At 32.7% G+C, this 27,539-nt stretch overlaps 1 protein-coding gene across 3 annotated transcripts in view; it reads left to right on the forward strand.

The window, feature by feature from the left end:
* Positions 1-504: 504 nt before the first annotated feature.
* SIDL (SIDL trafficking protein particle complex subunit 10) overlaps positions 505-27,539 on the forward strand; it is a 51,653-nt gene continuing 24,618 nt past the window's right edge. For 2 of the 3 annotated variants that reach the window (XR_004690861.1, XM_035090265.1), the window contains exons 1-8: positions 505-1,001; positions 1,092-1,309; positions 16,760-16,953; positions 17,026-17,221; positions 20,943-21,054; positions 23,577-23,764; positions 23,836-24,054; positions 24,138-24,892. Coding sequence is in view for 2 of the 3 variants with exons in the window: in XM_035090265.1 (XP_034946156.1) it covers positions 926-1,001; positions 1,092-1,309; positions 16,760-16,953; positions 17,026-17,221; positions 20,943-21,054; positions 23,577-23,764; positions 23,836-24,054; positions 24,138-24,892 (1,958 nt within the window). In the remaining variant the exon portion in view is untranslated. Of the gene's footprint in view, positions 1,002-1,091; positions 1,310-16,759; positions 16,954-17,025; positions 17,222-20,942; positions 21,055-23,576; positions 23,765-23,835; positions 24,055-24,137; positions 24,893-27,539 lie in introns of those variants that run through there. The other variant, XM_035090266.1, reaches the window with a different exon arrangement.

A 27,539-nucleotide genomic window follows, 5' to 3' on the forward strand; every position in this document is an offset into this window, starting at 1 on the left:
TAATTTAAGTATATAATATACTTGCAGTAAAGAATTGATATACTTGATTCAAGTAACAAGTATTTTCTTATTAATAAAAAAGAATTCATAATATGATAAAATGGTTTTTGAAGTGTAAAACAGCATTATACTCAGCATAAGTACGCTTTATATGGGATCTCCGTATAAAATACACTTGTGGAAAGTAAGGAAGATCCTCAGTGTAAGAAAACTATGTTATCAACTGAAGTAAACTTTGTAATCTTCTTTTATTATCTACCTACTTGAGATAAACAAAATATTTACAAAAATTCAGTAATCGCTATTTTTGGTATAAATTAATATTATATTAGGATTGAGTAATGAAAAATTTGCAGTCAAGTTAATGTTATTATGATTGTACAGTACACTTTAAACTTTATTTTTAAATAAAATGTACTTGCATCAAATAATAATTATACTCAAATTGAGTATATTCTGTGTTTGCCGCTAGTATACTTTCTAGCTATCACATTTTTTCTGTCAGTGTATCCCAAATGCTGTACATATTATTTTCTACAGGACGGTATAGGTCACTCGCATGCATAACCTTTAAAAAATCAAACAGCATTTATGTCCAGTACTGTACATATCTTTATGAGTTAAGGTGTTCATTATAAAATTCTGTCAAGTTTTTAAACAGACTCAATAATTTCTTTTCGTTAAAGAAATTAATTAGTTTTAGCCTATTCAGTAGTCTTAATAATCGTAATTGTTTAAATCAAATCGGTATAAATCAATAGCAGCCTGTTAATGGGAAACTCATTTTTTATATTAACTCGGTTTTAACCTTACTGAATCTTATTTACTACTTCAATTATAATAACTGTCACTTATCTAAAGTCAATGTTCATTAAAATTTATTTTTATATAACATAATTTAGACAATATTTACGCATGTTAAAAAATGAATCGTCGTGACAATTTACACTCTCAAGATGAAAATTTGTATCTGATAAAAAACTGGAAATCAATTATAACCTGTAAGTTTATATAAAAATACAATTTTTATACATAAAATTTTTAGTTTTTATATGTTAAATTTTAAGTAATTCTATTAATTTGAAATTTAGATGCTGGGAATGACTCACTGTTTTCAACTATACAACAAAATTTAACGCACAGCATATCGTTAGATGCCATTGAGTGGCGTAGATCTTTTGGTCGTCCTACGAAGCAAGTCAAATTAAAAGTAGATTTCTCACGATTTTCATTTGAATTGATTAAAAATAGGAAGCAAAATATTCTGACAGATCAACCAATACTTCATACGTATTGGACCGATTGTTCGGTATGTCATTAAAATTATAGACTATTACAATTTTAATAAATTGAATTGATGATATCCCTAGTAGCTAGACCTAACGCAAGGATTTTCGTCATGCTTTTGTACATCAGTTATGTTAGGCATCTGATTGCTATATACTGTCTGATGTTAAATTTCCTGAAGACAATCTGGCGATTGTCTGTTTCAGAAAAACGGTAAATACACAGGTAAATGACAAACTTAGTTCGACTTGCGTAAATCTGCCGTTAATTTTACGTTAATTTGGTTACTAGGGATTATTCAAGAGTACTTGAATATTTTAAAATTTGTCAGATTATGTTCAAGAATTTTAAACAATCATAAATTCTTACATTTTTTCAGCGTCTAAATTAAATACTTGAACAGAATAGTCCAGTCAATATGCCATTTACTAATTTTGTTCGTTAGTTTGTTTTTCGTGACGAAAGACATCAGTATGAATTTGTAACCACATGGCGAAATGTGCTTTTTTGTTTTTAAATGAACAGCTTTTTTTTTTATTAATTATTTTGAAAACAAGGCATCAGAGATCGAGACATGATGCATGTAAATTGTGGAGCTTTTTACAAAAAAACAATGAGACCAGTCTCAACTTCCTATAACTAATGGTTCTCTAGACATTGAATTTTTTATATTAAAAGTATCAATGTTTTTTTAAAAATTGATCGTAAGTCATCAACAAGTAAACTTTTTGAATATTTCTTTTTATCGAAAGCTACATTTATGCTTAATATATAAACTAACTAAATACTGATTAAGTATCATTACTTCTTAGATTGAAAAAAAACATGCATTGTGGCGAATTATATCAAATTTACATGTTTTTCGCCCTTTCTCAAAGCATATTAACAAGATTAATATTGTTTCATTGCAATGAATATTTGTTTTAGTAGTTAAAGATAATAATGATAATTGACTGATAGATCTTTCGATTATATTCCAGTAAACACCCAATGTACACTGATAGAAGTATTTCTTTGTATCTAACGTAATTTATGAGCATCTCATAAATATGTTATTGAAAGAGAAATCGAATGAACATTTGTTAACAGTTGAGAGATTATTCATTAGAGTAGATTTATTTGGCTCAATGAATGATTTCTTAGCTGCAAACAAATATTTATTTCTCATATAAATACTATGATTGGGCTCGATGGTAAGGTAGAATGACGGTAAAGCATAATCAAATGTTAGGTTATGTTATGAGATAACTTTTATTTATTGAAAATTTTTAAATAAAAAATAACGGTTTCGTAATGATTAAAATTAATTTTTTCTTTTAAACAATAGCTCGACAAGCAATTACATGATAACCATTTAATTTCGTGTGAATTTTTAATGGTTTTATAAATATAATAATTTTAGACAGCTGAGCAAAGAAGATTTATTAGCTACAAATAAATCTTTACTTGTATCAAAAAAATGCTAAAACATAATTTTAATGAATTCATTCAGTCCTAGCAAATAAATTCTTCTATCAGTGTAGTCTAAGAGCAGTGAGAATGCCCCATGCATTAATTTTAAAAGAGTTGAAAAAAATTTTTGATGGCAGTTTCTAGTAGAGATTAACGGAAAGAACATTTGTGCCAAATGTCATTGTTTGTAAATGATTTTTATTATTGTTTATCAACAATTGAAACTTGGCAAAGCACATTTTTTTACCTCTCACTGCAGCGCTCTGAACGCGCATACCAAAATTGACCATTTTGGGCGTTTCAGCGAAATGTGCCGTTAGGCGCCTTTCAAATTAATTAATTAAAAAAAAATATTAATCATCGTTTATAAAATTTCAAAAAATTATGTCATGTTCAGAATCGCTTTCTGAATATTTTCCCGTTGAAATTTAAAGAAAAATTAATTTTTTCGATTTCTTACGTTGTTGTGAACGTCTTTTTGCTAAACAATCTTTGAACATTTTATTGCAATCTTAGGAGTAGATAGGATTTTTCCCACTCTTTTCCCGCTTTATCTCTTCACTGAGTATCGCGTAATAATTTCCGTATTTATGGAGAATACTTCTGATTCTCTACGTTTTTCTGGATGAAGTTAAAAAAATTTGCTGAGGACAGTCTTTCAAAGTATAAATATTGTCCGCCCTCAAATAGGGGCGAAAGTTACGAAAAATGTGTTTTTTTTGAAGGCGAAAAAAATTTTTTTTAGAACATAAGAGATAGCCATTTTGTAGAGCGGAAAAAAACCTATCCACTCTTAAAATGGCAATAAAATGTTCAAAGATTGTTTAAAAAAAAGACGTTCATAACAACGTTTTTCTACAAAAAAAAGTATTGTTATGTATTTTTGCTCTTTGAAGGTGTCAATATAAACCATATGCTTAACCTTAGAGACTTTAAGTTCCTCTTTTTAGTCCTAGCCTCTCGACCAATACACAGGGATCAGGGGATCTTCGATAGAGAAAGTGAAAATGTGTGATTTATATAAAAATAATAACGAAATTTATTGATTGAAAATTATTGAAGAATTATAATAACAATTTAAACGTTACCAACAGACGATTTCTTTTACTCTGGTCGAGATGAATTACAATAAACTGGTCTTTAGTTGATGCTTCAGTCAGCGCAATATTCACTTTTACTCGCGAATTAATTTAAATATCAAATGAAAAAGAATTTGACGATCAAATAAACTTAAGACAAAAATTTACAAACTTTGAAAAATTATCAATACAATGTTCAAAACAAAACAAGACTTATGATTTCAAGAGATGTTCCACAACAATCCGATCTTGATCTTACTTTTTCGACAACTGACTGATGCATCAAACTTTACGTATCTATACAGTCGAATGTGACGAAAGTAGAAGTCCCTTGCTTCCGGTGCGCACAAGTCCCTTTGCATGGTCTTTCCCTTTTTGGAAAGCTAACGCTCTTCTTACGTCATGTACTCTTTTTTTAAAAATTTTTTTGCTTTTCGCCACGTGGTTTTCCAAAAGCAATAAAATAACTGAAAGATGATTCTCTCAACTATTCTTCGAAACCCTTTCTATTTTAACGAAATTTTAGGAAAACTAAAAAAACAATAACAATAACTTGAGTAATAATCGTTAACCTCAATCCTTAAGTTTCATTGCTATTCATTTCAGCTTCTCTTAAAATATATTTTAAATAATTATGTGAAATAATTGAAATACATTCAGACATTACTGCATCTACGATTTTTCCTATCTACTCCTCAGATTGCAATAAAATATATCTGATAAAATAACTAAACTTGGTGTGTTCGGTATTATTGACTTCCTACACGAGCTCAACACACTTCTCAAGTCATTTTGAACAATGATTGTGCACGTGGCGTTAGTTCAACATGGAATGCAATGTGAATGTCATTTAAAATACTCAAATTACTATTGATAGTCCAGAAATATTGATTGTTTTAACTGCAGAATGAATAGACGCATGTTTTTGTCGATTTAGAAACACACAAACTCTAATGATTGACTTAAAAAAGATCAATTTTTTCAGAAAGAATTAAAATTGTGTGATAGCGTGAACGAGAACAGAAAAAGAATAGCCCCACCCTGGTTAAACATTCCGATAAAATCTTATAAAAAAAACTTTATAGGAATAAATCGGAAAATTGCATCAGAAATACTACGTTATGGACCGGAGTATTTAATTATTGTTTTGAAGTAAATTTTTTTAAAGGTAAATAAAAAAGTAATAGAATGGGAAGATAGGTGCATGAAGCCAAGAGGACTAAGAGCGAGGTAGGGGTCATGAAGCAGAGTTAAGGCCAGGTAAAAAGAACAATCAATGTTTAAGGCAAGCCTGTAGAAGCCCGTAAAGCAAGAGGGACATTGGTACCTGACCTGAAATGACCTCATCGAGCTTGCTGACTAAGCTCGAATCACCGGATAAATAGGCGCGTTTTTCCATGGGAGCTTTAGTCTCTTCTGAAGTTTTTGCCGGGCCTAGGATATATTCCTATATATCCCTTCTCAGAGGGCCTAGAAGCTTCGAGAGCGCAGAGTTTTCGAGAAACATGGACCGTAGTCTTCAGTATTCGCCGGTTACTGCGAGTATTCGTTCGTAGCTCGTACTCGGACGACTCTTGGGTATCATCGGACAATGCCCACCCACAGACAACTCGTTGTAACAGTCAACTCGGTACGTGTGTACTAGCAGAGAGCTCACGCAGTCGAACTCTCTAGTGAAAACCCAGACAACTCCTCAGACATGGACTAACTCACCAGTTAATCATCTATAGTGATGATTATGAACTCATCAGGCAGTCTACCTCTCAGAAGACATCCTCAGGAAGCTCATGTTGGTCCGCATCACCACCTTCTTACAAAAGGCGCGAATGATGTCGGCTTCGACGCCTCACGGCCTCATGGACAGACACACACACAAGATCCATACACGAACAACTCGCTTGTGTCTGTGTGGCTGACGCCAACACAATGAAACTCAGACTACTCAAAAAAATCAGGCTACTCCTGGTGCAGAGACCAGTACAGGAAAACTTACAACTTTCCTGTGATCCTCTACTCATCAGTGAACTCTATGTGAAATTTCCGTGAATTCAAGACTGTACAGACAATTCAAAGACTCTTTTATTGTTATTTTTCTGTTACTGTGATTTTAGTGTTTAATAAATCGTTAACTGTTACTGTTAAATAGTGTCAGCCAACTCATTTACACCGTTCAAAAGTCCCGACTGTTCTAGCATCCAAACATCCTAAAAAATACAGTCCACAAAGTCCCGACTTCTCACTCAGCCGACTCAAAATCAGAACAAATTGTAGTCAATTGATGCTATGTTTACGCGCAGTCTAACATCGAAGTTAGGCTCTTTAACATTGATGTTAACATCGATGTTAGTGCGCGTAAACGGCCTTAACATCAGTTGCTCAACTGCAGATCGAAATTAAGACGCTCGCGTAGACAAACTAACCATAGTTAGTGACACATGTGCATGATTAAACTCTGGAATAATGAATTGGAATATAAAATGACAGTTGTTGTTTATTGTAATAGTTAGTCGAAGTGAATTAAGAAATTAGAATAATAAGTGAAATTACTAATAAGAATCAATGATGTTGATAAGATAAATGTTATACATAATTTTTTAGTAATTTACTTAATAGAAAATTATTCTTAGATACTATTTAAATTAATATAAAATGAATTATCGCATTTATCTTACCTACCTAATTAATTTTTATTAATTATTATAATAAACAATAACTGTCATTTTATATTTCAATTCACTATTCCAGTTTTTTATCTCACACATGAACTATAGGAACGGAACCGAGTAACATCTCTGTTATCGCCGACCTAACATTGGGGTTGAGCGTAAACGCTTTAACAAACTTTTGTTAACACCGATGTTTAGTTTGCGCGTAAACATAGCATGAGTGACTAGAATAAGAATTATTGATTATTTGGTTGATTTGTTATCAAACGAACGCCAAGATGGCTGCCGAAGTTCCTGTCAGCTGATTATTCGAACTTGAGAATTTATTAATTCTCAACATGGTACATACCCTGCTTAAACTATTTCGTTTAAAAAACAACATTTCAATGAGAAAAATGCATCGGAAATTCAAAAATTATTTTCCTTTTGAAATCTGTTGAATCTTATTAGACTATCCTATAGAAAAATATTAAATCCTACGAAATGTTTCAATATGAATGAGAACATTTCTACAGGATTATAATATTTTCTATACAATCCTTTTCATTACTTACGTTTCCTAGTAGACGTTTTTTATGGGAATGCATATAAATTAACAGGATTATAATATTGTTGCAATATCCCATTAAGCAAGAAGAAATCCCTTTTAACTTTTGAATGAGATCGGCTATATTCTGATGGGAATTTCGAAAATACTGAATCTTGTTGAATAACATTTTACATTAACACACCGTTCAGATCGCTCATACACAACACGCGTATCGTTCACTATTTTATAACTCGTACGTCTGAAGTTCGTCTTAAATCATGTGTTATGTGTGAGAATTTTCTAGTTTGTGGGTGTATTTCTCTCAATCAAAGCTACCTTTGCTGCGTTTCATCATCTTGATATAAGTAGTTTCAAACGAGTCATTCTTTGTTCGAAAAAGAAAATGTCCAGATATGTGGTAAAAAAATCAGCTGTATTTTCCAAAGACAACATTATCACTTTTTTGAGTGAAGCACCGGATGCTATTTATCTTGCTACAAAAATAATAAAAATTTTTTATTTATTCGTATTTAAATAAATTGATTGTATAATGCAAGGTTCAGGCTATATACCACACGATTTATTGCCAAATAAACAGTTGTTTTTTGACAGCCGCTTAAAGAACATTGTCTCTCGGAAACGCCGTTGTACCCGAAAAGTTAAAAAAACAAAAAAACAAACATCTGAAGGAAAGAAGAAACGTAACGGCTACAGACTTAAGAGAAAGACAAACAAAAAAAGGAAAGTACGACGCGTTGCAGATATATTTGAATAATAATGGCTTCTCTCCATGTTCATTTTTGTGAGTGTGCAAAAACAGAACCAGAATTATTTTGTGTACCACCTACACAAACAACAATTGATGGTTCTCAACTGGTTTTTTACAAGCCTACTTCGTCATTAGCAGGTAATTCTCCGATTGAATATGTTGTTCATGGTCAAGGCTATGAATACATAGACCTTGCCCATACAATGTTGAATTTAAAAGTCAAAATTACATCACGCGATGCATCTATTGATGAAAGTGACCCCAAAAATGTTGCAGATATTGATGTTGGGACTATAGATAACTTCATGTATTCTATGTTTAACCAAGTTGACGTTTATATTCGTCAACTAGTGATCAACTGTCTGTCAGTCAGACCCTGAGGTGCTTTGATAATTGTAGAGCATGTTATGAATACGCTGCAGATTTTAGAAGCTCTACAGCATATCCCGGCGCATACGATAGGTATATATCCAGCCGACAAGATCCTGAAGGTTTTTTTTGTTTTTTGATGTGGAATCTCTATTTGAAAAAAAAATTACTCCATCGATAATTGCTCGGATGGTATCAAAATTTTTGATAGATCAGGCATTAATGACGCCGAGTGTACGTTAATAGAGATGGAGTCGACTACTACTTCGACAGCTATGGATTACCACCAATTATTCCAGAACACCTTAGACGACTTAGAGATATTGCAAATACTTCCGGCACACCCTTAAGCGTTTACAACAAGGAGATTTTCAAGTTTGCGGCCAATATATTATCATGTTTTTGCATGCTATGTCTGTTAATTATCCATTTAGTGAGATTTTATCTGGCTTTAGTACAAAATATTTCGGATATGATACAATTGTAAGTGAATATTATAAAGCCATTATGAAAAAAATTAATTTTAGATGTAGAAATAAGTACATGTTTTAATAAATATTACATATACACAAAAATAGTATGCATTTCTCATTATTAGTTTCGACATATTATATTCACGGTCATTATTCAAGGCGTCTTTTTAGTTATCGTACATATATATAATGAATCATGTATTTTAATGCTTTACTTCCTGCATTTCTCATCCTCTCCTCTTGACCTGCCCGACACACTATTACACACATAGGATTCCGGGTTGCGTTTGCAGCCGACTTATGCCTTAACCATTATATCGCATTTGCACGAGGACACGGGGAAACTGCAGAAAACCTGTGTCGATACAACGGCCTCTCCGGAGAGGCCTTCCGCTCACGGCAGCCCAAGAAAAGTCATATAAATGACTTTGTTCTAGCCGGGGTTCGAAAGCGCGACCCATGGAGTATCAGGCTGACGCTGACCCACGAGGCTATCGTGTCGGTTAGTCATCGCACAAATAGTTAGTTGTACAAATTAGTTGTAATTTTTAGTCGTAAAAAGTAAAATAATATATAATCGAATGTATTTAATATTATAAGAATATGTGTAAACTAATGCGTTAATAAGAAAAACGTGATAAATAAATACAAAGACTATTTTTATTATTTGACATGAGCACGTGTATATGTCTGTCTCACTCATCTAGTTCATCTCTTTCACTCTTGCATCTAAAAAGGTACTTGGTGATAGACAGATACGCATAGCATGCATAAATATGTAAACGCGTTTGTACGCAGCTCGGAAGTGCCCGAGCAGCTATGCATATCCGAAAAAATTGTCTAAAGGAGTCTGAGCGCAAGAAACTGCAGCCACACCAGTGTTGGCAACCTCTGAAACTAAAATTATTTTTTAAGGGCAGCAAAATTATAGTAAATTAAAAAAAATTATAGTAGATTTTTAGAGAACCAAAGATTCAATTAAATTTCGAAAAAACTGTAGAAAACTTATTATTAGCATTTGACTACTTACATATTAATAGATGAAGAATTAAATTAATTAAAAACAAATAAAATTTATGGCTTGCTATTATATAAATAATATTATCACATTAATATTATATAACAATATTAAAAACTTTTCTTATGAAATAAATAAGAACATTTTAAACGAATGAAATTATTAATATAAACAATGATATAAAAATTAAGTTTGGAACTAAATGACAATTTAATTGTCAATTAACGTTCTTTAGATTCAATAACTATGTCAATATCATCACATTCTGACATTCTTTAATCATCAACACAGGCTAAATCACTTGGGTTGACATTTGAAGAGTCATTGAGTTTTTTGCTGGACTTATTGCCACTTTTGTTCTTAGTGGAATTAGGATAAAGTTGTTGTTTGGTCATTTTCGAGTATTTTTGAGCTGATGGCTCAAAGGATACACAGTCTTTAACTCGTTGACTAGCTAAAAGGATACCATTCACCGTAGGTGTGACAAGCTTATTTCTAGTCTTAGTTTTTGATAAATTAATAGCACTGAATCCTTCTTCATTCGGCATTAGAGTGCGGAAGTGAAATGATATTCAACGCGAATGCAGATAGATTTTTAAAATTGAAGTATCCTCGATCACCTTCATTACAATGAGTTAATTTGTGTCAAAATAAATCAATATCATCCGACACATTTATATCACCAGGAAGTTTAAAGCTAGATAATTTTCTCTATTCATCGTTTATTAATTGGCATTTATCACCTGTTACTATTTGAGATAATGCTTTCATTATTAGATAGTTGTATGTTATGTATAGCAGTCTTTTTTCTATAGTCTCTATCTATTGTAACGTTATTTTTCTGCCCCCTAAAGGGAATACTCCATAACGCACCTTCCTTCAGGTGGGAATCCTAATTAGAACCATCCCTGGAAGACTAATACTACTTTACCTAGGGTGCCATGTTATTTTTATTTACCAGAATAACTAAATTGGTATAACTTACAACTAATTCAAACTTAAATCTAAACTCATTATCCCAAAACTTACTAACTAACTCAAAATCCACACAATATCTCAGAATCTCAATACTTAAACTAAATCTCAAACTTAAATCTAACTTAACTAAGATGGTTCTACAAAAATCAGGATCCTCCTGAATAGGGCATGTTCTGGCCCTCAGTTGTGTAGGTTGTGGAGAGGGGTCGTGTCCAGCCAACACAATATAATTAAACAAAAGAAATACTCAAAATAAAAAGACCAAATAAAATAAACTAACTAACGGACTGGGTTGAAGATTTCTAAACTACGATGAATCAATTAACAAATTCAATATATTTTTAATTCTCGAATTTATTGTAATATTTCGACTTAATTAGACTTTTTTAGTATTGGAACTCAAATCATCATCGCAAATTCATATATCAAATAATCATTTACGCTATAACGATCTTCAAAATGAATCAATGAAACTTTAACCTGTTACAATTTTGGAGCTCAAATAAATTTTACATACTAACTAAAGAATATTTCTCAACAAAATGTTTCTCAATAAATGGTAACTTAAAATTCTAAACTCACAAACGCAATATTTTAGTTTTCCACAATAATCAAATCTTTAAATCGAATCAACTAAACTAAATCATAATCTTCTTTAACAAAATCTACATTTAAACTTGAACTACCGAGTACGAGGGCAAACCAAGCCTCACGGATTTTCTTTTATTCAACAAAAATAATTTTAACTAACTACAAATTTACCTCTCAACCCATTACAAATCCATTCTCAATAACTTACAAATTCTGCAGAGAGCTTTCGATACTGTAGCTTTTGTCAAACTTGGTCCTGGTTGTCTTGGACGTCCTTTTATTTGAATTGAAGATCCTTTCTGATCTTCATTCTGCTTACTGGAGTCTTCTCTGATCTTCTCTCCCAACCAGATGGTAATACTTGACTCTCCATGGGCACAGCTTGCCATCGACTAACTCATGAGCGTGGCTTGCAATCAACTCACTAGGAGTCTAGTCCGCAATCGACTCCCTTCCCGAAACTCTTTTTCCAAAATCTTCTTGTTCAATTTTTCATTTTCTTCTCCCTCTATTCCAAAACGTCTTCGACTTGTCACATCATATTTTCGATTGGTGACTATTTTCACGTGACTTCTCCCAGATTTTCATATGGAGGGGTCACTTAAAACTGATGTGCACCAAAACTTAATCCTAATTCCAAAACTTAATGACAAAACTCAACAAAATTCGACCTCTTCCACACTTCCATCTTTTTCTTGGAGTCCCATTTTACTGGCAACAGCCTCGTGACTACATCCCTTAGGGCTAGGACGTCTCTCAGCATGGAAAAACTGCAGGGTGACACGTTGTTCTTGGTCCTCTACTCTACTACAGCCTCCCAACTCTTCTCTCAATAGTCCATATGGTTGACAAATTTACTCGCTGATGTTAACTCTGCTTCTTTTTGTGTTTCAAGATTATAAACTAATTTTTATTACTAAATAAATCCCTTAGCCTTGGTTTGCATTAAATAATAATTAATAAATTGATAAATAATAATTACTCTCTACGTATAAGATTAATAAGAAAAACATACAAAAATCAATTGAAAATAACTCTTATGATTTATAAATTTAAATGAAACAATAGTATAATTAAGCAATTAAATATTTTGGCGTACAGAAGATAATTATGGTGAATAAAACATGTGAAAATAGGCATGATTGAACTATAGAAGTCAAGGTAACTGCTCAAATGAGCTTTAAGTAAATAGATTTACTTTATACATCATTATTGGAACATACTAAATTGGCTATCTTCAGCCTCTAATACTCAATAAAACAATCGTGGAGCTGACAAGAGGACGTTATCAAAAAATAACGTCACACCATATAGCAATGAAGAAGTTCCTGATATGTACCACATATCTTCATACTTTTTCATACATTGGTGCAATGATGGGTTAGTCCGATTGAAATAATTTATTAAAATTCTTGAATTTGGGTAAGATCCACTCCAATAATGAAAAAAATGCATAAACTAACAAATCATTGAGTGCATTTAAGATGTGATCTATTGTGTGTAGTCGTTCAACAAATTTTTTATCTATAAAATAGAGTTTTAGAACTTCTTACTGTTCAATCATGCGAGAAACAATAGTTCCCAATGACATCTATTGAGTCTGCGATGGATGCAGCATCTTATGAACATCACTATCTAAAAACTTTTGAACCTTTAAAAGTTCAAATTGTCTTTTCGAGCTTGCTTTCAAAAAATTGTAAACATTTCTAGCTAAATTTTCACATGTTCTCGGTAATATTTTATATGCATTACTTGCACATAAATGTAATGAATGACAAATACATTCAAGTCCTGGACATGACTGTTGAAATCGAGTTACAACTGAATCGCGACAACCCATCATTGTATGGCATCCGTCAGATGCATGGCCGATTACTTTAATCTATGGGATCCCACACTCTTCAAATGATGTTTTAACGAGGTTGAATAAATGTTCAGCATTAGCTGCTTTGGCATTTGTTTTCAAATATCTGATGAAACTGCCAAAATTTACTTCTGTATCATCATAAAATCTAAAAACAAACCAAATAGCAATAAGAATCGGTTTAATAAAATCAGAAAATAACTTTGATCACATGAATGGAATTTGTGAAATTACCTGACAACTACACATATAGTCTTTACAGCAAAAACATCTGTCGATCCATCCATTAAAATACTGAATTTGTAATTTGTTAATTTTTTGCATAAACCTCCTTTTTGTGACTCGCCGAGTACACGTTTAACAATCGCTGTAGCTTTAGTTAGTTTTAATTGAACGTCTTATAGTATTTGAGAATCAAGAAAACTTGTTTTCAATGAATCTGTTAAGTGATCCATCACACTAAACGGAAGATTATGTTTAACGAGAAAACCACAAAGTTTAAGTTTAGCTTTTCTAACAGATTCCTTGATGGAGTTCGTAGAACTTAAAGGTTAATTGATGAAAGAATCTATTTTGTCTTGACCAGAAGATGATTTCATTTTCAATATGTGTACTTTAGATTATGCATGATTCCGAATAAAAACTATCTGAGCAACCAACGAAAGTTGACATACAGTACATTGAGCTCTATATTTATTTGTTGGATCTCGAGCTAACCATTGTCTGAAATCTGCTTCATTTAACCAAATGTCACGAAATTTTTGAGCTGTTTTGGTATTGAGACGAACTTTTTTTTGGTGATGTATTTTCATCTGAATTTAAATCTGATATTTTTTCTATTTTAACTATCAAAATTACTTCCAGTAAGCAAATAATTAAATCGTAAACGAAACGTTCGAGTTTTTCCGGGGTATAAAATATTCAATAATAAAGAAGGTTAAAGACACTTGTAAATCTGGTTATAGTATATGATTTCTTTAACATTAGGGGCGCTGAATGGTAAAATAAAAGCTACATTATTGGCAACGAATAATTTCACGCGGCAAAAAAAAATTTTTAAAAGTCATTTAAAGGAATATTCGTTTCTATTAAATTAAATTTGCACCTTAAAAATTAGAGTAGATCTAAGAATTAAAGTAGAGACATTAGAGTGTAGGGTAAAATAAGTGTAATTATAGTATGTCTACTATAATTATAGTATGGTTGCTAACACTGAGCCGCACAGCTCTGAGACCCGTTGGCCCCAGCACGCGTCGCCCTACCATTCGCTTTCAAGCGTCATGGCACACGGACCGCGCAGCTTATTCTCCGCAAGACTTGATATTTTCGAAAACGCTAGATGGCGCGTTGATGGCTTCTTAGCGTAGCTTTAGGCCCTCCAAGCCTGCTCGTAGCAGGCGTAAAGCGCATGCGCAAAAATTAAATACAGGATATAAAAATTTATAATTAAAACAATAGCAACAACAATATAATTACAATAATTGTATAAACGCGATAAAAATAATAATTAAAAAGCAATTAATAAACCCATACCATGTAATTTTTATCCCTAGGCTGTGCTATAAGGACCTCCACTCTTCGTAAGTGGACTCCGGCGGACGCAAATTTATCCCCAATTTGTGGTGCGGATAGAAGTAGGGTCCGCCAAAGTTGCTCTATTCTACTGAGTGTTGCCCAATTTTTAGAATAAAAGAAAATAATATTTCTATTTCAAGCACACGATTTTATACACCTATGAAATAATCACTATTAATCAAAATTTAAACGAATATGAGAGACAAAAATATCTTTTCACTACAGTATTAAAGATAAATGCGGAAAAATAATGTTGAAATTTTTTGAATAATTAAAATATGTTATATTTGTTCAAAATCCTAGCACTGAATAATTCGTATATCACAATTACAGAAACGATTTTCCTCAAAAATTGTTTACCAGTGACTGTGATAAGAATTGTATCTATGTTTACCTACATGACGATAATGAAAAATGATATTTTGACTAATCATGAACTATTCAGTATCTTGTCACGATGTAATTCATTCAGTAATTATTGTGCTTATGAATAATTAATCAACAGCAATTGGAAATTTCTAAATTGTCATTCTGTTTACTGTCGTTAATATTATTTTAAAAATTAAGAAGACGCGTATCTCGTAAATTTTTATACTCTTTCGATTGAAATCGGTTGTGGATTTTTTCGAAAAAGAGTTCTTTTAGCATCGATTTCGATGTTATTTTCAAAATCGCAAAGATACGTATATCGTAATTTTTTATGCTCATTCGATTGAAATTGGTCCCATTAAAGAATAATTCATAGTTTTTGGGTTATAGGTTTTTTGTTATTTTGAGATGTTGTATCAAACGTCTTTTGGTAATCCATCCAGGCCATTAACAAGTTATGCTTGTAGTAGTATGCGTCCATTGTAACGCACTGGTCTACTAACAAAGTCTCCTTGCAACCTGTCAAACCGCATTGCTGGTACGTTGTTCATATATCTGTCTCCATACAGGTTCCATTGCAGTCAAAATTCTCTCGTTCAAGATCTTAGGGAACAATTTATAGAAATATTTAGACATGCAATAGGTTTGTAGTTCTTGGGGTTAGACAGATTACTACTATTGGAGATCAGCACAGTACGCCCTTCAATGAACCATCCAGAAATATGTGTATCTTTTCCTAGATTCTTATTATTCCATTGCGAGAGGTTAAAACAGACCGTTTCCGCGAGGGTGCGCATTTTTGGTCGAGTGAGCTTCACTGAGCAATTACGAATGCAAAGTATACTACCTATTGGACTGACTCAAGTGTTCAGTCGAGTTAGAAATATAACGCATCCTTTAACCTGATAAGAATCATATCGCGATGCGCGGTAGAGACGAATCAATTGCGATCGCATACATGTGGCTAGATTCGGGGACTGGCTGTTAGCGAGAGCACTAAAGAGCAGTGCGCGCAAAGTCAACCGGACACCTTATTGAACGTTTCGGTTCTCAGCGGGTTCAGAAATATTCAAGTTCTTGGGTCGTCTTGATGCATCCTTGTTGTCTCTTGCAGCTTTTCTGGTCTTCCACGTAAATAATCTTTCCGCCTGTTAGGGCCCTGCGTCAACCCGTGAAAAGGTTCAAGCAATAAACACAAACAAAAAGAGAGAGGGGATATGGGAAGTAATCCACATCAAGGCTCAAAGTAAAGCTTCGTCCTGTGAACAGGTTGTATAGGTAATGATGATGCCTCTTGAAATTTTGCCTTGTTGCCTTCTATACCTCTGTCGATACAACCGGTTTTTCAGATAGATCCTCCCACTCACAATGGCACAAGGAAAACCATATAAATGTTTTTATCCCGGCCAGAAATCGAAGTCGGTACCCAAGGCGTATCAAACTAACGCGTTAACCATTACGTCCCAGTGCCGGTCATAGACAATAATGTATTTTTGCATTTCACAATATGGAAGCATATACAATCTTGTATAATTATATATACAAGCCAATGCAAGCAAATATAATAGTCTATACAACTGTATGTGATTTTGTAAAATGTGTGATGTGAGTCCATACATTTTTTTTTTGGAGAATATTTAATGCTCTAAAAAAATATTCAATTTCGTATATAACAGTATAAAATCTTAGGTGATTGTATTGTATAGTTTGTATTTATAACAACAATTATATTCATTTCAGGATTTAGATGCATATAAATTATCAGTCAAAGATGATATTGATAATTGGTTCAAGGCTTTACAACAGTATGATATAAATGATTGGATGATAATTGTAGTTGAAACATATGATATAAGGAAAGCTAACAAACTTATACCTCGAACGACTGTTCTTGATAAAATCCGTAACGATTTTGGAGCAAAACATGGTGATAGGTAACTATAGTATAGATTTTGATTCAAATTAAAAATTGTAGATAACTTTCCTTGGAATTTTTTTTCTTACAGATGCCTATCTGTTATTAACACTTCAAAAACTGAGTCTCGTTCAGTTGAGTCATGGCGAGGGTTAGTATTACGACTTCAACATTTCATGTTAACTGCCTATGATAAATTATTATTACAATTTGAAGAGATCATCCGAGAGCAAAGGGAATGTCGAAATTTAAAAGACTGGAACTTCTATGAATATTTCCTTCTCCAGGTTATTTTTCATTTATATACATGTATTGTAATATAGAATTTTTTTTTAGAGAATAATATTTATACATTAGACAAGAATTTACTTTTTCGCAATTAAAACAATTTGCCTTAGGTTTCTTATGGAATTAGAATTTGTCTGAGAAGCGTTTGCTTGAGTAAATCATATGTTCATTGCACATTTCAATTAATAAATTATACGTCCTAAAATACATGAGTTGTTAAGGGATCCATTGTGTTTTGCAACAATTAATTTATCTTACTATAATTTTTGTTATGTGAATGATTTATTTATCTAATATATAATAGATTTATAAAAAACACAATAAAGGATCGATAAATGTTAATACGTAGTGGATTAGAGACTATTGTGTCTTATAAAATAGATCGTCGTAAAACGGCGACTTTCATCTGTAGTATTCTTAATATTAACTGTCTGACGGATTCATAAAAATACTAAACTAGTATTAGTTAGCAGAATTGTAGAAGCCTGGCTGTCCCGACCATCGCAAGAATGGGCAGGTCGGTTTTAAGGTTCTCTAGTAGGCGCTGCCTTCGTTCTCTTAGCCTCGAACAGTCCCTTATTATGTGGAGAGGTGTCTCTTCTTCCATTCCACACCACCGGCACGCGGATTCCTTTACGCGTCCCAGCATCCTCATGTGACGTTGAGTTAGCCAGTGCCCTGTGATGGCGCCCACGACAACTCTTAGCCTTCTTTTATCTAGTTAAATTAGGTCCCTGCTAACTTGAGTTGTGGGTTTCCTGATGAACGCCCTGATGTGCCTCATTCCTAAGGTCTCCGCCTAGTAGCTCGTGAACCTCCTGTGCAAATACTTGTCCTCCATGAGTCTCCGTGAGCATTAATCGTCACTGAGCCCATGTCATCAGATATAGACATGCTGCCCAGTGCATTCCTTTCTAATAATATGTGTTGCGCATATCAGGATTGCGTATACTTCTGCTTGGAAAACGGGAGCGTCCGTGCCCAAGGTGTGAGATTTCCCTACCCGTGGTTCACCGCACCAGATTCCGGCTTCGGCGTCTCCCCTCTGGTCTTCGCCCTATCCACGTACCAGACAGGCCCCTTAGGAGTAAGCGATCCCTCGCCTTCCTCCATCCAGGTCTGTCTGTCCAAAAAAATTACTTCATACCCAGGTGAGAACTTTAGCCTTCTAAGACAGCGATCGACCTTTTTGCCGCTGAGTCCCGTAGGGTCCTCTGAGGCCAAAATCGCCGCATCCCCTGCTCGAAAGCTCCTCCACTGTCTATTACTCCTCAAGCGGATGGCCGCCCTCTTCGCTAACGCCTCCACCATAATTTCCAGCGAAGGGATGCTCCGCAGGCAGCCTATGGCCAGGGTTGGGGTCGTCCTCAACGCTCCCGTTATACCTAGCAACGCCGCTTGAATACCTAGCAAGTTTCTTGAATCTTATTTTTCTTAGTGGTGGATTTCTATCCTCCAGTTGCTTAAGTATTGTTGTGTTTGCCCGGGAGTTAAGTAAAAATGTAGCTGAAGTTCCGCATAAACAGTGTCTAGTGCAACGGTGTGGCCGAGTCAATTCCAAATATTCAGTTATAGTCTAGGAATTTAGGTGGCATTTGCCATTACAAAATTGTATAAAAAATTTTTCTATGCTAAAATCAGAAGGTTTTAATGTAATACATTTTTTAACACTTTCATAGAAACGATCACCAATAACGAATTGACGAAATAGACCATTCTTTGAGTCATTTATAGAAACTAGGCATTATCTACAAAAATCTTTAATGTCGGTAACTTGTTCTTTAAGTGCGTCACATCTAAAGGCCCCACAAATGTCAAAAATTATAAATTTGTATTTTATGATCTAAACAGTCGTAGTCCAGTGCGTCACTCAAAAATTTCATAACTCCGTTCCATGTAATTACAGTAGATATTTTGGGTTTATATTTTTGAATTTTTTTTCAATTATTATTTTTATTGAAAAAATACTCCATAGAATAGATGGCCTTAATTATGCACTTAAACTCTAGAAATATACTATGAGGTTACTTTTCTCAGAATGAGATAAAGCATTTCTATTATCTTGTTTCCATCTTTGGTAAGTATTGTAGACTAGTATATATCTTTAGGCGGACTTTTTGAGTAATGTGTCAATCGTCACAATTAACTGTGCTTCCGTTTCAAAGTTTCTACTAACTTCTTCTTGAACTATCGATTCATCACATGATATAGGCCACTGACCGAAGCGCATAAAACTGGTACTATGGGCGACCGAAATCCAAGCCTGCACCTGAGGCTGCAAAGTGAAAAACAATATATAGAACCAGGTGCTTTCGGTCAATTGAGGTTGGACTCGTAGGGGTATGTTGTAAGGCCTTGGGTTAGATGCGTTTATTCTCGTGCTTTCTTCAAGGCGCGGGAAGACCACGTCCCAAGTAACGCCGTCGCAAGAAGTAGAGCCATTCCCTGAGTTATGCTCTATAAGGCAAGATACTCAAATCCAATGTCCTTTTTCAGGACAGGGAAACATGATATTTGTCATCAGTTGATGTGTTATTCATTTTTTTTTGTGGTACACTTCAGCCACTATTATTGTCTAAATAATATCTACTAATCATCTTTTACCACTAAAACACCAATTAGCATCAGCTATTTCTAGTAATTCCGTGTAAAAATGTCTATTTCCCATTGAAACTCTTCCAAAGTTCTTCTATAAAAATGAATGGAATCCTATTAAAAGATACTTTAAAGGCCTTCACACAATTGGAGAGTAAGGATAAGGATACGCATGCGTACTGACCGATTTTTGCCATTTTGACATGCGCATCAGATTATATTTACTATCTTCTGGCGATAATTAATTTTTAAAATTCAAATTCTTTTTTTTTTTTGCATCATTATTCAACATGCTTAAAGTTCGTTCAGTATTTTTATACTTCTATTATGAGTGCTGTAATTAGTTTCTTAGTGCTTCGTGAATAAAATTATCTAGTACAAAACGTACTCTCATTGTCAATTTTTTTTCTTGTTGAGAGCTGGCATAGTCCTCATCCTCTTGTTGAACTATACAGTAATGATGATCTTAGCGAATTTTCAACTATTTGAATTCGATACCAACTCATGAAATAATTCAAAACTGAGCGAGGTTTTGAAAGTATGTATACGATAAAGCAAATCGTTGAATCAAGATGGAACTTAGGAGGGATCCCTTTTTGTTTCATTCTTAGGTGAGAAAAAAACCAAAGCTTAGAAGAACAATGTCATAATCGGTGTAAGTTTGATGGCCAGACAGCAATACTAATTTAAATTTTCAAATTTCGAAACAATTCAATTGAAACCATTTGCATATACTCTGAATTTATTAACATGTATAGATAATATTAAACTGGTAAAAAATATAAAATTTCAAACAGTAATGTAGCACATCTTCTAGTACTGTTATTTAATCAGTGATTAAGTATGAAACTACTTTACATTGAATTGCAGAAGCGTATTTTGGACAACATGAAGCCAAGTTTTATTACATGTTGATTGATAATAAAGATTTTCCAATGCTATATCCCAAATTAAATGCTGCTTCATAAGATTCTTAAGTTAAGGATATTAGTATACATTTTGTTTCTCTAAAAAAAAAAAAAGAAAAATATTTGAAAAATTGTGGGAATTTTTTTTTAGCGTATGCACATATGTGTATTTAGATAAACGACACTTTTTTTGTAATTTCTTTTAATTTTTTTTCAGGAAGAGCTTGCTTTTCTATTGGAAACATTGGAAATTTATGATGAAGCGCTTGTGCAATATGATGAGCTTGATGCTTTATTCACACAATTTATTCTTAATTCAGAAGTTGGTGGTATGTACTGTATCTAATTAGCTCTGTTATGCGAGGAAGAACTCTTTAAAATTGAATTCTCAATAGAAAAGTTATAATTAGTAATAAATGATGAAAAAGTGACAATAAACAATGAGAATCCATGAATACGGGTGGGGCCCCAGTTAGAAGATATTTCTACCTTGCCAATTATTGAAATATATGGATGACTTCACGATTTGCCAAGGACGATTTTAAGCGAAAAATATATTGTATCAAGACTAGAAGTTAAACCCAGACTTTTCAGTTATGCACTGACTGCTCTACCAGTTTAACTTTCTTATTAGTCTACATATTAACTTCCCATTAGGAAGTTATTGTAATGGTCCGATTTGGCGACGCTGGAATTTTGACAGATCTCGATGTTTTAACATGTGAGGAGTTCATATCGATAGTTTTTAAGAAGATGTATGTATGTACGTACGTACGTATGTACGTATGTGCGTTCGGGTTGCAAGTTATTTCTTTCGTTCACGGTTTCTCAAAAACTAATTAAGATATCCACTTCGGATCAATTGCATTCGATAAAGAATGTGACAAAGAACACGTGAAAAGATTTTAAATAAAATTGGTCGATTAGTTTTTTTTTTATGGGTAAAAAAAGAATTACAATACAAAACTGGCGAAGGTTTCAAACTTATATCTCGAGAACGGTTGGTCCTACAACAAAAAAACTAAAGTACTTTTTTGTAGAGAATTTCCTTGCGAATATTTTATGTCCTATGTTTTTTTTCGGGGGACCTACCATTTCAAAGTTATTCAAGGTTAAAGGTGGAATGACCGAACGGTTGGTGTAACACTAAAAATTGAAAAAACTTTTTTATTAATAATTTCGCACAGTTTACTATGATTATTTTAATTTGCTACAAGAAAATTATTATGATCGTTTGATTTCACAATTTCTGGATTTCAACATATTTCGACACTTTAACGTGTGGAATTCATATAAAAAAAATAAAATATCATAATGTCTTCAAAACAGTTATTTTTATGACGAAATCGATAACGACTATTTTATAGTTATTATTTTTTAAACATTTTCTGGTAATTTCCAAAATGTTTTTGAATTTTTGGTGTCGATTGTCACTAGGTAGCGTAAAGCTTAAACAAGTTTGACTTACAAATGAACATTGTTGCTGATACCTATTGTACGATAATGTTCATAAATTTCAGGAAAGCCAATTTGTAATCGAAATCGTCTAATGGGAAGTTCCTCGTGTGGGCGCCCCGAATGGCCTCACACCAATTTTTTTGTTTTAAATTGAACCTACATTCGTTACACGTGGCTCCCCTTTACGATTGCGCCGTCCATCATACGGTATGAATAAATTTATTCCCGATTTGAATGAAACTCCGCACAATTAATTCATTTTTAGAGCAGTCACCTAATAAGAACTTCACCCAAAAATAGAAGCACATTTTTGGCGCAACTATTTATGAGTCGTTTTCTTAAATTCGAATTTTTTAATTTCCCAGTTATAGTAATGGGTCGGATTTTGCGAATCCCGAATTTTAACATATCTCCACGTTTTAAGGTCACCAGAGTCGAATACGATCGTTTTCCAGTGAACGTCTGTATGTACGCATGTGCGTGTGTGTGTCTGTGCATATGTGCGTATGTGCATATGTGCATATGTGCGTTCGGAATTATTTTTCGCCTCGATTATCTCGAGAACAAAAAATGATATCGATGTGGGACCAATTGCATTCGACGCGTAATTATGTAACTTAAAATTGATTAGATTTTCAGCAAAATCGGTCTAGCCATTTTTTTTGCAGAACCAAAAAAATAGCAAAAATGGAAAATGACCTGAATTTCTCAATTTATAAATAATACCATTTTTTAGACAAAATTTCGAAATCTTTAAAAAAATATGAATATTAAATGATTAGAATACTTGTATGAAAATATGGTGATAATGTTTCATCAAAAAAAAAATTTTGAAAAACAAAATCAGCAATGAAAGAATTTTAAACTCGTGTCAGGATTGAGAAAACAGCATTAAAGACGATATAATAGTCAATAATAATCGTCAGTAATATGGAATTGTGTTCATAGCAATTGAACATTGTTACTAACAAGTGATTATTGATCATAGTAATATTTAAATAATAAGTTTTAAATTGTTATAAACAATAAAAAAAGGGACCCTTTCTATATATATGAGTACTTTTAACGCAAAATTTTTTTTTTTTACTAAACAAATATTACCAACCGTATGACATAAATGAAAACATACTTTTTTCGTGTATAACAATGAAATTTGTTGTAAATAATGAAAAAAAGGATCTATGAGTTATATTCGAATTCTTCTAACGCACAATTTTTTCTTTTACTGAAATAAAGTAACTCATTCCATTTGTTATAAAGAATGGAAACGGGTTCTATTCGAATTGTTTTTTCACTTTTTTCTCTGGAAAGTTGGTTGTGTGGACCTTTCGGGTTGCACCCAGACCACTGCAGAGGACTGATATTTGTTAATGAAGAGTGTTATTCATTTCAGATACACCGTTATGGCTTAATTCTTTTCGATCACCTCTCAATTATTGGACGGGAATAATTTTAAAAAGTAATCACCATCATCATCTTCGAAAACTTATATCGGACCACAAAGCATCTCTTCTAGATCTTCGGAGTTATTTATTCACGAGACAGTGTATTCTTTTGGTTTTACTTAATAAACCATGGGAGGTCCAGTAAAAAGCAATAAAACGTTTTTTTTCAATAATTACTGTTTGATAATTGTATTTTTATTCCTATAGATTGCCCATCGCTGTTTACCGTTTATATATAATACGTTAAGTGAATTTCGAATCTTGGATATACAAACTCCTTATGGTTCTTTGGAATGCTGGGCTATTCTGTGTGTAATGGAAGTATTGGATGTATGTCAATTCGAATATTCCAAAATGGATAGTAGTCAACATCTGGATCTCTGTTCATTATATACTGCTGGTTTGTGGAGTCTCGCAACGGATAAAGTAAAAAATAAAACATTTTATAAGTGTTATTATAATTGAGTATATTATTATAAATTTCAAAATTCACTATTACTTGTTATTAGCTTGAGAAACTTGGAATATTTTGTGGACTTATGCCTGGGAATACACCAACTAGTGAGCAACTTCACACGGTAGTTTATCTTAATGCTGGAATGGGTGATTCATATAGTCAATGCCCAGAAAAGTGGAGTCCAATTGATAAACTTAAAAGAGCATTGTCTTCAAAAAATGTGTTTACCCAACAATATATTGAATATTCTGAATTAGCAATGGGAACGTATAAACACATCGGCCGTTTAAGATCAGCGAAATATATAGGAATAAAATTAGCTAAATTTCATAGCCACATGGAGGAAGATCAAATTGCTGCTACTTTTTTACTGGAGGCATTAAAAACATACATAGACGAAGGTTGGAAACAATTAGCGGTCGAAACTCAATTACAACTTGGCCTTTCATATAAAAAGTTAGGTGATATAGAAAAATATATAAAAGTCAGTAGTTCGATTGCTAGTACAACAATATTAGATTTGGAAATACGCAAAACCTACCATCAAGAAATTTTGAAGTATTTAAAAATGTTATCGTCATCGCAGACCATACCTATTGAACTAAAAGAAGCATTCAATATTCATCGGATTGAAGTGAAAGTAAACAATAAAGCGACTGAAAATTGTACAGTTGAAATATATGTGGTAGTAGAATGCCGATTACCTTATACGATAAAGGAAGCTCGTGTAGTAATGTTTGTTCATGAAGTTATCGAAAATTCGAGGTATGAAGGGAAAAAACTTTTACTGGATTCATTACCCAAATCGTAAGTCTATAACATCATTGTTATTTTTTTTTTTTATTCAAAATCGATACAAACAATTTTTAATTTTTTATTAAGGATTCAAATTCTTTAGAGAATTATTCTAATAAAATATTTGTGACATATTGTTCTTTGCGATAATAGCTATATAGGTATCTCAATTTCTCTATTTTTCAACTTGGAGTACGATAAAGAGTTTTACTCCTCGCGGTTTCTATGAAACCGGTCTGTGGAATAAATGGTCTAATTCCGGTTAAATAACTTAAACCATTTTTATGAATCTTGACAGATAACACGGCTAAATATTAGTTAAAAACTGGTTAAATATTGGTAGAATAATTAAACTAAATTTTAGGTATTTAACTAGAAAAAAAACGTTAAATACAAATAAATTTTTTCAGTTAATTATTAACTTTTTACCTACTTCTCTTAATATGGTTATAACAAGGCATCTAATGACATGTTTCAATTATTTATAACGATTAGACGCTGCTATAAAGAAAATATAGTGACGACAGTAGTCACAGAGTCTTCAGATACCTTACTTGGTCTATATCAAACAAATTCCATTAAGAAATCTTAAATCCAACACTTATGGACTTTTTCCATTTGTTTATAATAATTACAGGCTGTTATGAAAAAAATAGTTTAGGAGTTAAAAATGAGTAACAATAAAATTGAAAGAAAGAGTGCGCGTGCCGTAAGCAGAGCATCAGATTTTTCTAAAAAGAAAGGGAACTATGCGCGTTCGAAGCAAGGGACTATTAATTATGTCACGTTCCACTAAATAAATACGTAAGATTTGATACATCGGTCAGTAGTCGAAGAAGTAAGATCGAGATCAGCTCGTTGTAGAACATCGCTTGCAATCTCTTGTATTGCTAATATTTCCAAGTTTGTAAAATTTTTCATTGAAGTTTATTCGATCGTCAAATTATTTTTAATTAATATTTTTTTTATATATTTAATAATTTATATTAAAATTTTTCAATAATTTCCATTTAATAAATTTTATTATTGTTTTTATACAAATCACACATTCTTACTTTCTCTAGCGAAGATCCTCTCACCCTTTATCTATTGGTCGAAAAGCTAGGATTAAAAAGAAAAAATTACAGTCTCTAAGATCAAGCGTATGTTTCATGTATTGAAACCTTTACACCACATTGACACGATTTTCTTTTTTAAATTCTGAATATAAATAATATTATCAACTTAAACGCTTGATATTCAATAATTGTCCGTTACAGTGAATGACATTATTTTTCTAACTTTATTAACTTTATAACGGAAAGTTGTTGTAAATGGTCCGATTTTGCGCTTCCCGAATCTTGATATATATCCATGTTTTGAGGTCCTTAGAGTTGAAGACAATAGTTTTTGAGCGGGCGTCTGTATATGAGTATGTTTTTATGTTCGTATGCGCATTCGGAATTTCTTTTCGCCTCAATTATCTCAAGAACAAAAAATGATATCGGCGTGGGATTAATTGCATTCGAAAGGCAATTACGCAACTTATAACTGATGAAGTTTTTAGTAAAATCGGTTCAGCCATGTGTAGCAATCCGTTTTAAGGCATCTGTTGGCTTATTATTTATTTGATAAGGACCTTCATGTTTTTTTCCGAGGTACACCTCCGATTTCAGTACATATAAAGATCGTGCGTCAGCTGAATCCAACAATTGTGAATCATACTTATCAGGTTCGCTAGTAATATCTTGTTTGATGCTACAACAGCTCTCAAAAGCCGACATTATCTCATCAATTGTTACATATTCGCTTGGTATGTACTGTTGTTATGACATTTCATTAAAGTGTTTTCGAAAGTCTCGTATTAGAGCTAATTTGTATCGTTCAACACGTATTTTTCTTGTTTTACTGTCGTCGAATCTTAATGCTCGTAATAGTTATGTCGAACGATTATATAGCATTACTGCTCAAAATTAATCGGGACCTAAACCATCTCTAGACCAAAGATGTTAAATACTAACATGTGCTATCTTCAAAAAACCATATGTTTCATTATATCTTCAATAATATTCAGGGAATAAAAAAATTCTCAATAATTAAGTGATGTATCACAATTTTTTGCAGTACCTTTGACACCAGGTAGATGAGAGATGATATTTTTCTTTGTAGTTTTTGACGGTGAAGGAGGTATTTTTAACACCTAGAGGATGTAGGTGGATCGGTCTCTCCCAATATAATAACTGCGCACATTATTATTTATGTTATCATCATGTCACTCGTTATCATCGTCATCTTTCTCATAATTGAAATGTTTACTATCAGAAATATCGTCAATTTCAACAGAAAAGTAATCGGGAATCCCTTGTAACTAATAAGACAGATCGTTTTCCATCTTGTTTAATCTTAATCTGAAGCATGAAAATTTCATGTATTTTTATATTTTTAATTTACCTTTGGGACCCAGAATTTCTATTTGTAGGTATAAATTCAAAATGGCTTACCTTCCAATATTAGTAACAGCAATTATAAATGTTTTACTCATTATTTATCTCTACTTTACGTCTACTTTCTACTACTACATATTCAAATAGACTGATCTATGTATACAAACACAACTATTGTACGCGATCAAAACGCCTTCCATCGCACTAAACGTATAGCAACGTCGCAAATAACTTTT

This window comes from Chelonus insularis, unplaced genomic scaffold (assembly GCF_013357705.1).
Source record: "Chelonus insularis isolate UGA/USDA-ARS -01 unplaced genomic scaffold, ASM1335770v1 contig_76_pilon, whole genome shotgun sequence".
Classification (NCBI taxonomy): domain Eukaryota; kingdom Metazoa; phylum Arthropoda; class Insecta; order Hymenoptera; family Braconidae; genus Chelonus; species Chelonus insularis.